The sequence below is a fragment of the Cupressus sempervirens genome, chromosome 11, assembly GCF_028749045.1.
Source record: "Cupressus sempervirens isolate cs-2001-9-10 chromosome 11, ASM2874904v1, whole genome shotgun sequence".
Lineage (NCBI taxonomy): Eukaryota > Viridiplantae > Streptophyta > Pinopsida > Cupressales > Cupressaceae > Cupressus > Cupressus sempervirens.
In genome coordinates, this window is record NC_143128.1 from 399,230,998 (window position 1) to 399,246,542 (window position 15,545).

At 35.7% G+C, this 15,545-nt stretch overlaps 1 protein-coding gene across 1 annotated transcript in view; it reads right to left on the bottom strand.

Moving 5' to 3' along the window:
• LOC149529866 (Protein kinase superfamily protein) overlaps positions 1 to 15,545 on the bottom strand; it is a 169,027-nt gene that overhangs the window by 94,843 nt on the left and 58,639 nt on the right. The window contains exon 2 of the mRNA XM_089810115.1: positions 10,438 to 10,591. Coding sequence (XP_089666241.1) covers positions 10,438 to 10,591 — 154 coding nt within the window. The remainder of the gene's footprint in view (positions 1 to 10,437; positions 10,592 to 15,545) is intronic.

The window sequence follows — 15,545 nt, forward strand, 5'->3', positions numbered from 1 at the left end:
AAAAAGTGAATGTCAACTTCAAAATATAACATGATATTTTTAATTCATGCAGTTGCACCTAAAAGGTCCACTTTTTGGGCACTAAAATGGTCATATCTTTTGACTGCCAACTCCGATTAAGTCCTAAGATAAATTGAATCAAAGGGAAAACCGAAAGCAATAACTTGAACAAAACCAAAGGCCAAAAACCAACAAATACATACTCAAAAATGAGGAAAATGATGTTGAAGGCTTCAAAAATCAAGCACAGCCTCACAAACAGAGAAACTAAAAAGACTTAACGAGAACCTTCAGTAAGAGGAATCATTATATCAATTGGGGTTGATTGATTGTTCAATACTGACCAATTAAATAATGAACTAAACTCAGAGAAATGCGAAATGAAGTTGAAAAAGTTTCGTACTGTTACCTACATTTTGTGGTGACAAAATGCAAGACAATAAATTGGTTAAAGTATATATGTATATCAACACTAGATGTATAAGAATATCAACTATAGCATATGCTTGCAAATTGTTTGTTAAATTGACTATGTATTGTTTAATGGATGCCAATTGTTTGTAAATTTACTATTATTATTAAATATTGTTGCAACCTTTCCTAAGCTCAACACTTGGAAAATTGAATCGTTTAATGTCTACCAACTGCTACACAAAGTACTTCTAAGTGGGAGATCAGCGAAATTTGCAAGTCAGTTGAAATATTTTGGTAGGAACATTATAGTGGCATTAGACAAGGTTTTCATGTTAACCTGTTGGGGAATTTAACAAATTGATGTAGACATTAAATTCATATGCAACCTAAACAAAGAGCTGATAGTTATTATCAAAGGAATCTCAAAAGAGAGGCGATACAATTTTCCTGAATTCTAAAGATAGATTTCCTTTTACAGATATGAAAGTAGATGAAAGCATGGCCGAATGAAAAAGGAGGAACAAAGGAAATAGCGCAAAGCAGATACTTGAGCATCTTGCTCAAGGATAGAAAAAATTGGCCAACTGATTGACAAAAAATTTACAAAATATGAATTGGCCTAGGGTTGTTCACAATAACAATGGTTAAGTAATTAATTCTGCAAACAACCAGACTAACAACATGAGAAAAGTTGATGGATGAACATCAAGACCATTAATGCCTAGTTTTTTCAATAGAGAAGAAGTTATGGAGGATAATGAGGGACAGAAAATGATATAAAGAGTTAAATAATTACTTACGTGAGTACTAATCCTAGGGGAGCAGATTCATACAAAATTCATCTAGAGACTAATTGACAAGTTTGACAAAAAAGGATTTGGAACTACATTTAAGGGACAGATAGAACCTAGTTGACAATTATGTAACTGAATTTTGGAGGCTGTTCATAATGGTTCCTAATATATCAAAAATGAGACTAGTTTTATTTATTGAGGGTTTTATCTAGCCACTTTGGGATTCAATGAACACATTTGAGCCAACTTCATTATAGGATGGAATAAAAATATGTTGTTTTCTACACCCAAGATAAACTCTAGCCTAAGGCATTCCTACCAAAGAAAAACAAGAAACCTTCTCAGAAGGAATGGCTTAAAAGTGAAAGCCTAGATAAGGAGACAAGGAATGAGTTGCGGAGAAAGAAATTATGTTTTTCATGCAAAGCGTTTTGGGGATTACATCACAAGTGCCTTGGAAGGGGCAAGGTTCAATATTTTGAAGTTGTCTTAAATAATGAAGAAGAAAAGGAGGAAGCTGGTCAAGAAGTGAACATGAGGAGAAAGATGCAACCTAGGGAACCAAATGGTTTGAGCAGTTACAGAAGGAACTTTTGCTATTCTTTTAGGTTGTGATGTTCCACCTCCCATAGAATGTCAAAACCTGTGAATATTTATTAGTAAATCATAAAAGAAGATTGGAAAGATTAAATATAAAGAAAAATTGCTATAAGATTAAATCTATATGTATATATTTCTTAAATTAATTTCTACCCAGCTACCCTTTTCTAATCCTCCGGAGGAGTCCTTCCTCAAATTATCTAATCCTCTGGTGAGAACTGCATCTTGATTAGGTGATTATCATAGGAAAGGGCATCCTCCTTAGGCCTCTTGGGATCTCTGATAATTCACTACTTGGTAGAGATCCCACCTCTAACCAAGTCTCTGGCATATGCATATGTTCAACCACTACAATATATATATTGCCTCTAAGAGATTCCCTATGAATCTCTCTCTGGGATCTTAATCCCGACATTCATTACTGAATGCCCTCTAATCTTCGAGTCCCTTTGTTAAGGAAACTCAACATTCCTAATGAATGTTCACTGATGCTCAGGTTGGGAATTTGATATCCATCACATGAATATCCTTCCTTCCCTGCGGAAACTTAATATATTCTCACTGTATTAACCATCCATTTTAGGTAGCTATATACCTCGGAGATCTGAATATTTGATGTGCTAACTGGATATTAGATTTGAATCATAATTAGGTTAGTGTATCCTTTACACTGATTCTTTTCGGCTTCAATGAGTATTGGCGGATGCGCAAATTGATTAGTCTTCTAAGCCTTCGAATTCCTTTCACTTGTTTGACCCGTCACAGAGGGGTGTTTCAAACTTTCGTTTATTACCTAGGTTATGTACAGAGTTTCGTTCCTTGCTACCCTTATGCTGTTACAGTGTAACTTCAAATTGTATTCCTATTTCTAGTGCGGATATGACTGGCTCGATTTTCGTTTGGTAGTGATTTGACCTCCATTTTCCTTCTTCTGCAAACACAGAGATTTCCCCGTCTTGTTTCCGCGTCTGATATTGGTGTTGATGTCGTCGGGTTTTGCGCTCAACACTTTAGTGATTTCCGAATCTGTCTTCCCTCATTTGTTTTTGGATTTGTTTGATATATACGTGTTTTACACCTTTTGGCACATGCCGTTTATGAGGTAGCGTTTGAAATTCGATGGCTTAATGAGTTGTAGTTTTAATAATCTATGATTTAATTATTCCTTTTTTATACATTATGCTATACTACGATTTACTTATTTGGAAATTTCTTTTATTTAATATAATGTGTATGCCAAGTTCTTCATTCATTAAGATCTTAATTCATATAAGTAATAAAAATAAATAAATAGATAAATGAATAAAATAAAATTATTTTCCTTTTATTAATTCATTTATGTACATATTTCTTAAAAATTTAATTTGTTGGGTTTATTACAGTCCTTCTATCTCAACATTACTTGTCCTCAAGCAATTTGAGGTGACCTTTTTCCCATGTGGCATCTTCAGTTGGTAAACCTTTCCATCTAATTAAGAACTCCCTTATAATTTTATTCCTTAGTACTTTCTCTCTGATATCCAGTATTACTTCAGGTTCTAAGATGAGTTGCCCTTCATCATCAAGAGGGGGTAGTTCTATGCAAGGGGTTGTTTGTTGGCCTAGGACCTTTTTTAGCCTGGATACGTGAAATACATTGTGAATTCGACTATTGTTAGGTAGCTCCAACTCATAAGCTACCTCGCCAATCTTCTTGAGTACTTTGTAGGGACTGTAGAACAGAGGTTTGAGTTTCTCCTTCCCATTTTTCTTAATAGTTGATTGCTTGAATGGTTGTAATCTCAAATGTACTAGGTCTCCTTTTGTGAATGAACATTCCACTCTGTTTCTATCTGCATAAAGTTTTTGCTGGTTCTAAGTGGTGTGTAGATTCTCCCTTAATTCCTTGATAATATCAATGCTTCTTTGGATAAATTCTTGCGCACTGGGTACCTTGCTTTCAGGAGTGAAGATGTCCCTGAATGTGGCAGCTTCATAACCATATAATGCTTTGAAAGGACTCATCTTTATGGACATGTGATGGGTGGTATTATAACAATACTCTCCTAGGTGTAGCCATCTGATCTAGGCAGTTTGGTGTCCCGTGACATAATTTCTTAGATATCCTTCTATTCACTTATTTACAATCTCAGTTTGACCATCAGTTTGAGGATGATAGTTGGTGCTAGGAGTGAGCGAGGTTCCTACCAATTTGAACAATTCTTGCCAGAATTTATTGAGAAATTTGTTGTCTCTGTCGCTTATAATGTTTCGTGGTAGTCCATGGGGACGAAAAAAAATTTAAAAATATATTTCTGCTATTGAGGCGCCTTGTACTCAGTTGAGATAGGGAAGAAATGTGCAAATTTTGTAAGCCTGTCTACTACTACATAGATGTTGTCCTTCCCTTGAACCTTTGGAAAACCTGTAATGAAGTCTATGGATATACTTTCCCATTTTTGATTTGGAATAGGTAATGGCTGTAATAATCCTGCTGAGTGTGATTGTTCGGTCTTGTTTTGTTGACACATTGTACATTCTTGTACATATTTTTGAACATCTTTCTTTAATCCTTTCCCTGAGTATCTTTCCCTGATACTTTTATATGTTTTGTAGTATCCGGGGTGTCCCGCTAACGTATTGTCATGGTATTCCTTCATAACTATTCCCTTTATCCTGGATTTTGGAGTCAAGTAGATTCTTCCTTTGTAGAATATGATGTCGTCCGCAATCTTGAAATCTCCACTAGGGGCCTTTCAATCTAGTACTTCAGTAGCCAATTGATCCTTTGCGTAATCCGCTCTTATTTCATCTTTCCAAACTTAAAATATACAAGAGATAGTGCTGATGTGGGGTCTTCTAGATAAGGCATCTGCGGCTCCGTTATTTACACCTTTAACATACTCTATGTCAAAGTCATAGGCTTGGACTCTGCTTACCCACTTTTGTTGTCAATCATTCAGGTCTTTCTGATTTAAGAAGAAACGTAGGCTGTTATGATCCGTTTTGACTATGAATTTCCCACAAACTAAGTATTGCCTGAATTTTGTCAAAGCATGCATTATTGCTAACATTTCTTTATCATAAATGGAGTAATTTTTTTCGGCTCCTATAAGTTTACGACTTCCAAAAGCTATAGGGTGTTTTCTTTGCATTAGTACTACCCCTATACCTTCTCCTGAAGCATCACATTGCAGCTCGAAGGGTAGAGAGAAATCTGGTATGGTTAATACCGGGCACAAACTCATAGCAATTTTAAGTTGTTCAAAAGCTTCTTGTGCCTTTTCATTCCAAGAAAAAGCTCCTTCCTTGGTCAAATCTGTAAGAGGGCCTGCAATTTTTGAGAAGCCTTTAACAAATCTTCGATAATAACTGCATAGTCCCACAAATCCCCTAATTTGTGTAAGGCTTCTTGGTTTTGGCCATTCCTTGATAGCTTTGATATTCTCCTCATCCACACTTACCCCTTCTTTATTGATTTTGTGTCCTAAGTAAAGTATTTCTTGGAGTCCGAATTCACATTTTGAGATTTTAGCATATAAGGATTCTCTTTCTAAAATACTTAAGATTTCCTGAATGTGTTCTAGATGCTCTTCCCAAGTCTTACTATAAATCAAGATGTCATCAAAAAATATGAGGAACTTCGGTAGCTGCTGCCTAAAGGTATGGTTCATACATGATTGGAAAGTTGTTGGTGCATTTGTGAGCCCAAAAGGAAGTACCAAGAATTCAAAATGTTCGTAATGGCATCTAAATGCTGTTTTGGGTACATCTTCTTTCATCCTGATTTGGTGGTATCTTGACCTCAAATCAATTTTTGAGAAATAACAAGCCCCATGAAGTTCATCCATTAGTTGATCGATCCTAGGGATGGGGTATCTATTTTTTATTGTCTTCTTGTTTAAGGCTCTATAATCGATGCAAATTCTCATAGTTCCATCTTTCTTTTTAACTAACACTACTAATGATGCAAATGGGCTGCAACTAGATTGTATATGTCCCATGTCCAAGAGCTCCTTGATAGTTTTTTATATTTCTTCCTTATATTTGTGAGGATGTCTATAAAGAGTAGTGATTACGAGTTTTGCTCCTTCTAATTCAATGGAGTGTTCAAAACCTCTTTTAGGGGGAAGCCCCCGGGGAATATCTTCGAACACCTTTCTATATCTTTCAAGAATGGGCTGAATCTCCATATGGACTGTTTTTTGTTTGTTGGGACTATTATCCAAAATCATACATTGAGCAATCATCTCCCCTTGGTCATGTTTTAAAATTCTCTCCATTTTATTACATGATACTACCCTTGCTGCCCAATCGGGCATCCCCTTCAAGGTTATGTCTTTCCCTTCATGTTTGAAACATATTTCTAAATCGGGACCATCCATGTTGAAACGTCCTAGGGAATTAATCCATGGCATCCCTAGTATGATATCATTTTGAATGTTGGCTACATAGAAGTTCCTTTTTATGACATGTCCTTTAGTAGTGGTTTCTACTTGTGTGACCATCTTTTTACAGCAATCTATTGTGCCATTTGCTAACTTGACTTTAAAACCTTCAAAGTCTTGAGTTTCCAGCCTTCTTTTTGCCACTAGGTGTTTGCTAATAAATTTGTGAGAGGCTCCGGTATCCACTCGTGCGATTACTTTCTATCCTTTAAGCACTCCTTTAATGCGAAAGGGTCTATTTTCAGCTTGCGATATAATTGCTAATGTCCCTTGTTCGGGTTCTTCCATCCTTGCTCTTTTCCTTGTTTCTTCGATTTGGTTTGCTTGTCCTCTTTTACATCAGTGACCCTTTTCCCCAGGGTTCCCTACATTTAAAACATAGATTTTTTTGCATTAATTCTTCTCTTTGGGGGCACTTGTGCCCACTACTCCATGGCTCGTTACACAAGTAGCACGGCTTGTCTTGGTTATCCCTTCTAGTGATTTCGATACGGCAAGAAGTTTTGGGAGGAAAATTTCGAGTTCTTTCTTTATTGTTAGATTTGACCATTTTTGCTTTTCTTATAGCTTCTTCTAGACTTTGTGGTTCGTGGGGTTTTACCATAGTTCTTGTAGATTCTTTAAGACCTTCTATAAACATAAGTGTGAGCCTCTTTTGGGATAGATCTGGAATCATGACAAAAATTTCTTGGAATTGTTTAACATAATCGGGTAAAGTCCCCATTTGCTTAAGGTGTGTTAGCTCTTGAAAATACCATTCGGTATCCTTCTCATCAAATCGGTTTATGAGTTTTTGGGAGAATTCCTCATAAGATTTAACATCTTTGTGCCCTAATGAGATGCGCCCCTAGGTCCACCAATCATGTGTTGCTCCCCCTAATAGGATTATGGCAAATTGGAGGGCCTCTTCTTCTGTCATCGGATTCAAGATGAAGTAGGTATTCAGCTTTTCTAACCATTGATGGGCTGAAATCTCTCCGAACCAGTTAAAAGTTGGAATTGCAACCTTGCTCACCTTCCGTCTGAGATCCTCATTCACATAACCCCTAGGCATTTCTCTCCTTTTGTCGGCACAAAATTCCCTAAAAGAGACTGCCTCTCTAATATGAGGTTCTAGGGCTGCATATGCTCTTGCGATTTCTTCTGTGCTAGATAAGGGTTGTTCTACTCCTTCCTCCTCTCTTAGGTTGGCCCTTCTAGGCAAAAATGTGGGTTGGGCAAGACTAGAATTTGAAGTTACATTATTATTTTTAGAATGGATTGAACTGGTTTCTCTTCCACCATTTGGTTGCCCCCTTATATTATTGATGGAGTTTCCCATATTCTGTAAGGCTTGTAGGAGGGCCTGATTTGATTTTTCCATTTGGTTTAAAATAGTTTGATTGGTTTAATTTGTTTGCTCCATGTATGATCTGACTTCATTTGTTAGGTCATTCATTGTGGTTTTTGTTCTTCTCTCATAAGTGTGCATAGGCTTTTACTCACAGGATGGCAAGATTAAGGCTCTGATACCACTGTGATGTTCCACCTCCCGTAGAATGTCAAAACCTGTGAATATTTGTTAGTAAACCATAAAAGAAGATTGGAAAGATTAAATATAAAGAAAAAATGCTATAAGATTAAATATATATGTATATATTTCTTAAATTAATTTCTACCCAACTACCCTTTTCTAATCCTCCGGAGGAGTCCTTCCTCAAATTATCTAATCCTCTAGTGAAAATTGCGTCTCGATTAGGTGATTATCATAGGAAAGGGCATCCTCCTTAGGCCTCTTGGGATCTCTGATAATTCACTACTTGGTAGAGATCCCACCTCTAACCAAGTCTCTGACATATGCATATGTTTAACCACTACAATATATATAGTGCCTCTAAGAGATTCCTTATGAATCTCTCTCTGGGATCTTAATCCCGACATTCATTACTGAATGCCCTCTGATCTTCGAGTCCCTTTGTTAAGGAAACTCAACATTCCTAATGAATGTTCTCTAATGCTCAAGTTGGGAATTTGATATCCATCACATGAATACCCTTCCTTCCTTGCGGAAACTTAATATATCCTCGCTGTATTAACCATCCATTTTAGGTAGCTATATACCTCGGAGATCTAAATATTTGATGTGCTGACTAGATATTAGATTTGAATCGTAATTAGGTTAGTGTATCCTTTACATTGATTCTTTTCAGCTTCAATGAGTATTGGCGGATGTGCAAATTGATTAGTCTTCTAAGCCTTTGAATTCCTTTCACCTATCTGACCTGTCACAGAGGGGCATTTCAAACTTTCGTTTATTGCCTAGGTTATGTGCAGAGTTTCGTTCCTTGCTACCCTTATGTTGTTACAGTGTAACTTCAAATTGTATTCCTATTTCTTCTAGTGCGGATATGACTGGCTCGATTTTCGTTTGGTAGTGATTTGACCTCTGTTTTCCTTCTTCCGCGAACACAGAGATTTCCCTGTCTTGTTTCCGTGTCTGATCTTGGTGTTGTTGTCGTCGGGTTCTGCGCTCAACACTTCAGTGATTTCTGAATCTGTCTTCCCTCATTTGTTTTTGGATTTGTTTGATATATACGTGTTTCACACCTTTTGGCACACGCCGTTTAGGAGGTAGCGTTTGAAATTCGATGGCTTAATGAGTTGTACTTTTAATAATCTATGATTTAATTATTTCTTTTTTATACATTATGCTATACTACAATTTACTTATTTGGAAATTTCTTTTATTTAATATAATGTGCATGCCAAGTTCTTCATTCATTAAGATCTTAATTCATTTAAGTAATAAAAATAAATAAATAGATAAATGAATTAAAAAAAATTATTTTCCTTTTATTAATTCATTTATGTACATATTTCTTAAAAATTTAATTTGTCGGGTTTATCACATAGGTACACCAATGTACAATTAAATTTTAGCACAAAAAAAGCCCTTTCCCAAAACCCCGTTGTTGGACCTATAGAGTATTATCTACCTGACCTGCTAGTAAGCATTTTTCGAGACTCCTAGCATGCACTTTCACAAAGCACCCATTATTCAAATTGAGGAACTCACCAATATTCAATGCCAATGAAGGATACCATAACTGGCCTAGATTTAAAAGTAAATGGCAGGAACCTCTCAACACATTTGGAGCCATGCTAAGCATTAATTTGTATATAAGGCAAGCCACCTTCAATTGACATCATTCTTTCATGACATGAACCATCCCGAAATCCTAGATGTAGCACTTGTGTTCAAAGATTGGATCTAAAGATGAGACCACTTGGATTTAGAAATCATACGATGATATCCCTTAAGTTTCTAGAGGGTAGCTTCATACAGAAGTTGCATCAACACTTCAGCCTGCAGAATTTTAGCAATAGTTGGATGATTCAGCAGTTTGATGATATTAAAAATATCTTTGTAATGATTGCAGTTTTGATTATCAACAAGGAATTGTAGTAGCAGACCCAAATAATCATATGAAAGAAATTGTTTGTTCCAACTGTTTTTGAAGTGCTCATATATTTATTCTATGTGGGTACATCAAATCCAAGTATTTTGCATGAATATTTGACGTTGATTTTCATTGCATTATTCCAAATCTGAGCAACTTATATAAATCTTTAGATACGAAGTCAAAGATGTTTCATACTGATTATTACATACTCTTTTAATGAAGCCTGGCTTAATTTGAATATATTATAACACAAGTTAGTTGTACTTTTTTCTAACACCTTTTCTAGGATAAAATAAATTACTCCTCTAAAAATAATTTGAAATTCGAATCACTGTACTAAATGTGATTTTAGTTTCTGCACTTGTAATTTTAGTTTTCTTTTCATTGCAATTATTATATGCACTTTGCAACATGAGGCAACAATTACATTAAACAAACTAGAGAATAAAAACAACTACTATTTCCAAGGATGAAATCTGACCTATGTCTATTGATCTGCTTAACTCTATGGATCTGCTAATGTATTTTCTCATCATTGGACTAATGTATTCCTTCGTCATTTTGAATATGCAATTATGCCCACAAAAAAGTAATATTAATTGAGATTTAAGCCAAAATGTAGTATTCATGATTTGCATATTTTGTCATTTTCTACTGTTTAACTATTTAATCTGCATTTATTAATCTAGAGGCCCGCATTATTAATTCGTATGTAATTAGGTGACGAGTGAGAAATTCTAAACCAAAAATTAGACTGACCCATTTGTCTTGACAAAGAAGGAGTTGACATCAGTATCATAACGCTTTGCAACACTTATGCACCCACCACCAATTGGAATGACCCGATTAATCTTTGTTGCACCGCCTTCCCCAAGAATCCATTCTCGAACAGGATCTTTCTCTGAAGTTGCCACTGTCATTTCAACATAGCACCAAGGTTACTATTAAGAAACACTTGTATCCAGTGCTCTAAGAAACAAGACATCGATGTGATCATTGTTTATAAATTTTATTTCAGAAACCATGAGAAACTTCCAATAATATTGGATAATATTTTTAGGATTGATGAAATATATTACATTTCCATAGATCAAAACACACAAATAATACATTCTATCATCTACATATAAAGAGAAAAGCTAATCCAGAAAGGATCCAAAGGATGTGAAGAACAAGAATTGAAACTCTTTCTGGACTTTTGATAAGTGCAAGTAATCCATATCTTGTGAGAGTCAAAATTGCCAGTTACCATTAAGAGGTGGTTTCAAATAGGAATGGTGGTATTGAAAATTAGGTTAGTCTAGTCATTTAAAGGAGGTCTTGCCACCACTACAGTAACTTTGACCATAGAACGTGGTGATTTCACCACAACAAAAACAGCAATTGGGAAAATAAATGGTTGTGACAGTTACAGCTCCAAATTACCAAAGAAAGCTTTAAAGACACAAGAGCTTTACAAACAAGCTCATACAATCATAAGAAAGTCAATGCAAGGTTCTAGGGTATTGGAAATACATTTGTATCAAACTTCCTAGGCTCAGACTCAGCAAGACTGACTTGACTCATGAATCGTGACTGCAAAAATCAGCAAAGTGAAAAAAAAATAAGACAGTTTCAAGGATTTAAAACTTGTTTCATGCACCCAATAGTAAATAAAGCTTAAAGACACAATAACATGATCAAATATAAGCTAATTTGATCACATATATTAATATGCATCGGTCACATAAGTACAACTGAAGGAAATGGCAAGTATAGATATATAAAACTATAAATATTGTCAATGTATATAAAGCTTGTGGAATATGAAATCCATGACATCAAATATTCCAAACATATGTGAAACAAAAACAAGTCTATAGCTTTGGCTCAGCCTTAGCCTCTAAGAAGCCTACATCCCTACTACAAAGGCATCTAAGGTAGATCCTAGATGACTATACAACCATAGTTTGTGCGTGTGAGACTCCACTTTGACCAACATCAAATGTTCATCGTGCTCTACCCTGTTATGTTATAGTCATGACCTCAACCTCTCTATCCACCTAGTCATTCCACTCAAGGTCCTCATTAGTAAAGACAAGATCAGTAGACTTAGTCATCTACTCGGATTTTGGATTGACCTCCTCTAGCACGATTGTGTCAAGGTTACTATCCAAGTTCTAGAATGAAGGTTGTAATGGAACATATACTAGATCGTTCAACCTCTACATGGATAGTATATTGTGCCTTTTCAAGTGAAGGTACTCAAACATGCTCTAGTTGCAATCACAACCCAAGGCATTGCATGGCTGGCTCAATATGTAACAAGCTATTTTTCTCATTCCTAATTAAACATTTGAGTATAAATAAAGGATACATTACTATTCATATTCACATAAATGAGAGATAGTTATAACAACTACTTTGCATACTCGCTTGAAAGAGTTTAACAAATAATCGAATTCTAGTTACACAAAAGAAACAACTTAATTAACTGCTTGTGCTGACACATCTGGAAAGAGAGAAACAGATGGATATTCAGGGACAAAGAAACTCCTTCATGGGTTGTGGGTCTTAAGATTATTAGGGCAGTTAAGGAGAACCTCAATTCCCATACTAGTGGCAAGGGGGACTTTAACATCTGCAACCCTTATGTGAACCTTTTTGTGCAGCCTCAGTCAAAAAGGGATCAGGCAATTTGGTTATCACCTCCCAATGGACGGATTAAAGCAAACTATAAGGTGTCTGCCAAAGGTAACCCCAATAAAGCTTGATGTGGTGGAGTTCAAAAGATCATTATGGTTGAGTAGTGGATGTTGTTGCAGTGCCCCTTGGTATTACTTCCAGTCACATTGTTGAGGCATCTAGTGCATTGTTTATGGTCAGAATGGCAGTGAAATTTGGTGATGCGAACCTTTGGCTGGAAGGAGATTCTCTTAATATTATTAATACTTTAATAATAAAAATGCTATATCTTGGACTACTAAATATATTATTTCGGAAATTAAGGAGCTCCTCAAAAACTTTAATAGAGTTCATATCTCCCATAGTTAAAGCGAAACTAACAGGGTGGCGGATTAGATTGCCAACGTGGCCATGAGCTCAAGTAAGCAGATGACGTGGGAGGATGACTTAAGCATCCGATCGGAGCTTAAAGAGTTAATTAACATTGATGTGATTAATGCAATTGTGGGGAGGAATTGTTAATTATTTTCTTTTATTTTGAGGGTGCTACTATAATTATGATGGGAAATTTCAAATTTTGAGGTGGTACCTTTTCATTATTCCATCTTAATTTGGCACGTATTCTGAGTGTCCTTGAAGGCTTTTTGTGGTCTAAAAAGATTATTACCTTTCTTGAACAACATTGCCTCTGGTTTTTTTATCTCTACTTAAGATCAATCTGAACCAGATTTCTATGATGAGGGTTGAGCCAAGGAAACAGGAACTGTCAAGCTGCAACTTCTGGAAGAAGAAGAAACCGATATGGGAACAACTTTCTAAAGGTAAGGTCACTTGTTACCTTGAGAAACTCCATGGATTCAAGCCACATGTTACAGAGGGGTTCTTTAGGAGCTGGACTAGGAGCTAATTCCATCAGAATGATCCTATCAGTAGCATACCTAGGTAAGGTATATAGCTCTCCTTTAAAGTATCCAACTCTCAAGTAAGTGAAGGTTGGAAACGGGATAAAGATAAAACCATACTGATTTACCTTTTTCCAAGCTTTATCAAATACCCATTTGATGGATAATTGTCTATCAAACAAACACTGTAAATGCCCAAAGAAAGCATCTTGAACTCTTCTGTAATATAACTTACTATTAGCCAGAGTGATCTGATTATAGTAATCCCAAACTCGAATCTGAAGATGATCTCCTTTGGTTGAGAGTCCAGAGAAAGAACCCATGGCAACAACAATATAATCAAGGTAGGAATTCATGTAGAAAGGCACTGAAGTCTCTACACTGAACAACTGTTGACAAAGTGCAGTGCTAATCAGTTCTCTCCAAAAGATATTCTCCATAATCTAGAAGATGAATTTGTACATCCACGGTTCAAAATCGATGGAATCTTTAAGGCCACAAATCCTGCTAAAAAGAATGATAAGATCTTTGTACTCTTGCTTGAAATTAAATTAGTGAACGGTCTTTGGCCATCTCGAGAAGTTGTTTCTCTTAGTATCTAAGTTTTAACCAATATTGATTTACATACTTCTGATAATCTCCCTTTTTCTCATTCCATATTTCCAAAGATGATTCTTTGGTCAGATCAATGCATTCTTCATTATGCTGTACTTTGAAAATTTACTCAATAACTTCCGGATCAAGACTAATAATAACTCTACCATCAACATCCTTGATCGTCTTTGACTTTGGGCTGAAACGTTTTGTGCATCCGAGAACAAACTCAGGTTCTATGGCAGCCATGGAAAATGTAGATACCAAGTGAATATGACTTCTCTTAATAGGTTTCATCTCATGACCAACGGAAGTTTCTACTCTCTGTATAAAATAAGTCATATCTACATGTTCAATCTTTGTGTCTAACACATTGTCAAGAATGGATGTGACATGAGATGGAGTTGCATGAGCCAACTCTTTATCAAACTGGTATTTCATTTTGCCCTTGGATTTAGATGGTGAGGGAATCTCTTGCACTTGTGCTGCAATACAAAAATCCCAAAACATAAACACATCATCAAAGGAAATTGCCATAAAGGTTGATTCTTGATCAGCAACAAAGGTTTGAGTATAGATTAGATACTTACGAGGACCCGATGAGATGATCTCAAAAAGAGATATCATACATATGTAGTGGATGAAAATAGAAGGTGGACTGAAAAATTATGAAAATAGAAATGGAAGGAGATGAATATGTGTGAAGGTGGAATGCATGGGAATGCGTGTGAATGAAAATTGCTTACTTGCAAAAAGTGACTTGAGCTTTCAAGATGTCATTGAACGGAAAATGAGTTGCATGTCTATGCAACATGTAATGAAGAATGGAAAGTGAGATGAGATGGGAATGCGGATGGAGAATGAGCTTACATGTAAGAGCGGATGATGGATGAGATGAAATGCGTAATGACACGAGAAGTGGAATAACATGTATTCGCTCACGGAGGTGTAAGTGCATATAAAAGATCGAAATACAATGTAACTTGAGGCAAAGTGAACTTTATAGTCATCTTTGTGGAAAGGTGAAGTTAAAGTTCATGGGAGAACATACACATAACATTTTTTACCTTTAAAAGTGTCTTTAAGTCAAAAACGGGTTTTAGAGATGCAATTACATGTAAGACTTTTTATGTAATCATATTGTACGATTGGATGCGGAAAGTGAGATGAGTAGAAATGGAAATGGAAAATGAGATGCGAAATGTTGTGGCATGGAGAAATGGAAATGGAATGTGATTATTCTTTTCCATGAAATGGAAGGTGGAGTGAAGTGAAACATGACCAAGTTCTTGGGAAAGAACTTGCAACTTCTCCAAAAATGAAGAAAAACTGAAAAGCAAACACACAAAACACAAAAACAAACTTCAAAAGAAAAACATATCTTTGGCAAAAGACTCAAACATGTCAACAAGAAAAGCACTTCAACATGCAATTTTGAATTTGGAGTTTGGGAAAAAACCAAAAACATGAAAATGAACCATTTCATCATTTTTAAAGGAAAAATACACTTTCCATGGCAAAAAAATCAACAAGTGTAAAACATCAAGTTAAAACATGCACAAAATCAGCAAGATAAGCACAAATTAATTAGCAAGAAGGCAAATGTCTACTTACATGATGATTGTATGCCAAAAAAGGAGGAAGAAGCTCCAATGTTGAAAAATTCTCCAACAAACTTGGATCTTTTCAAACTTTGCAAGAGGAATT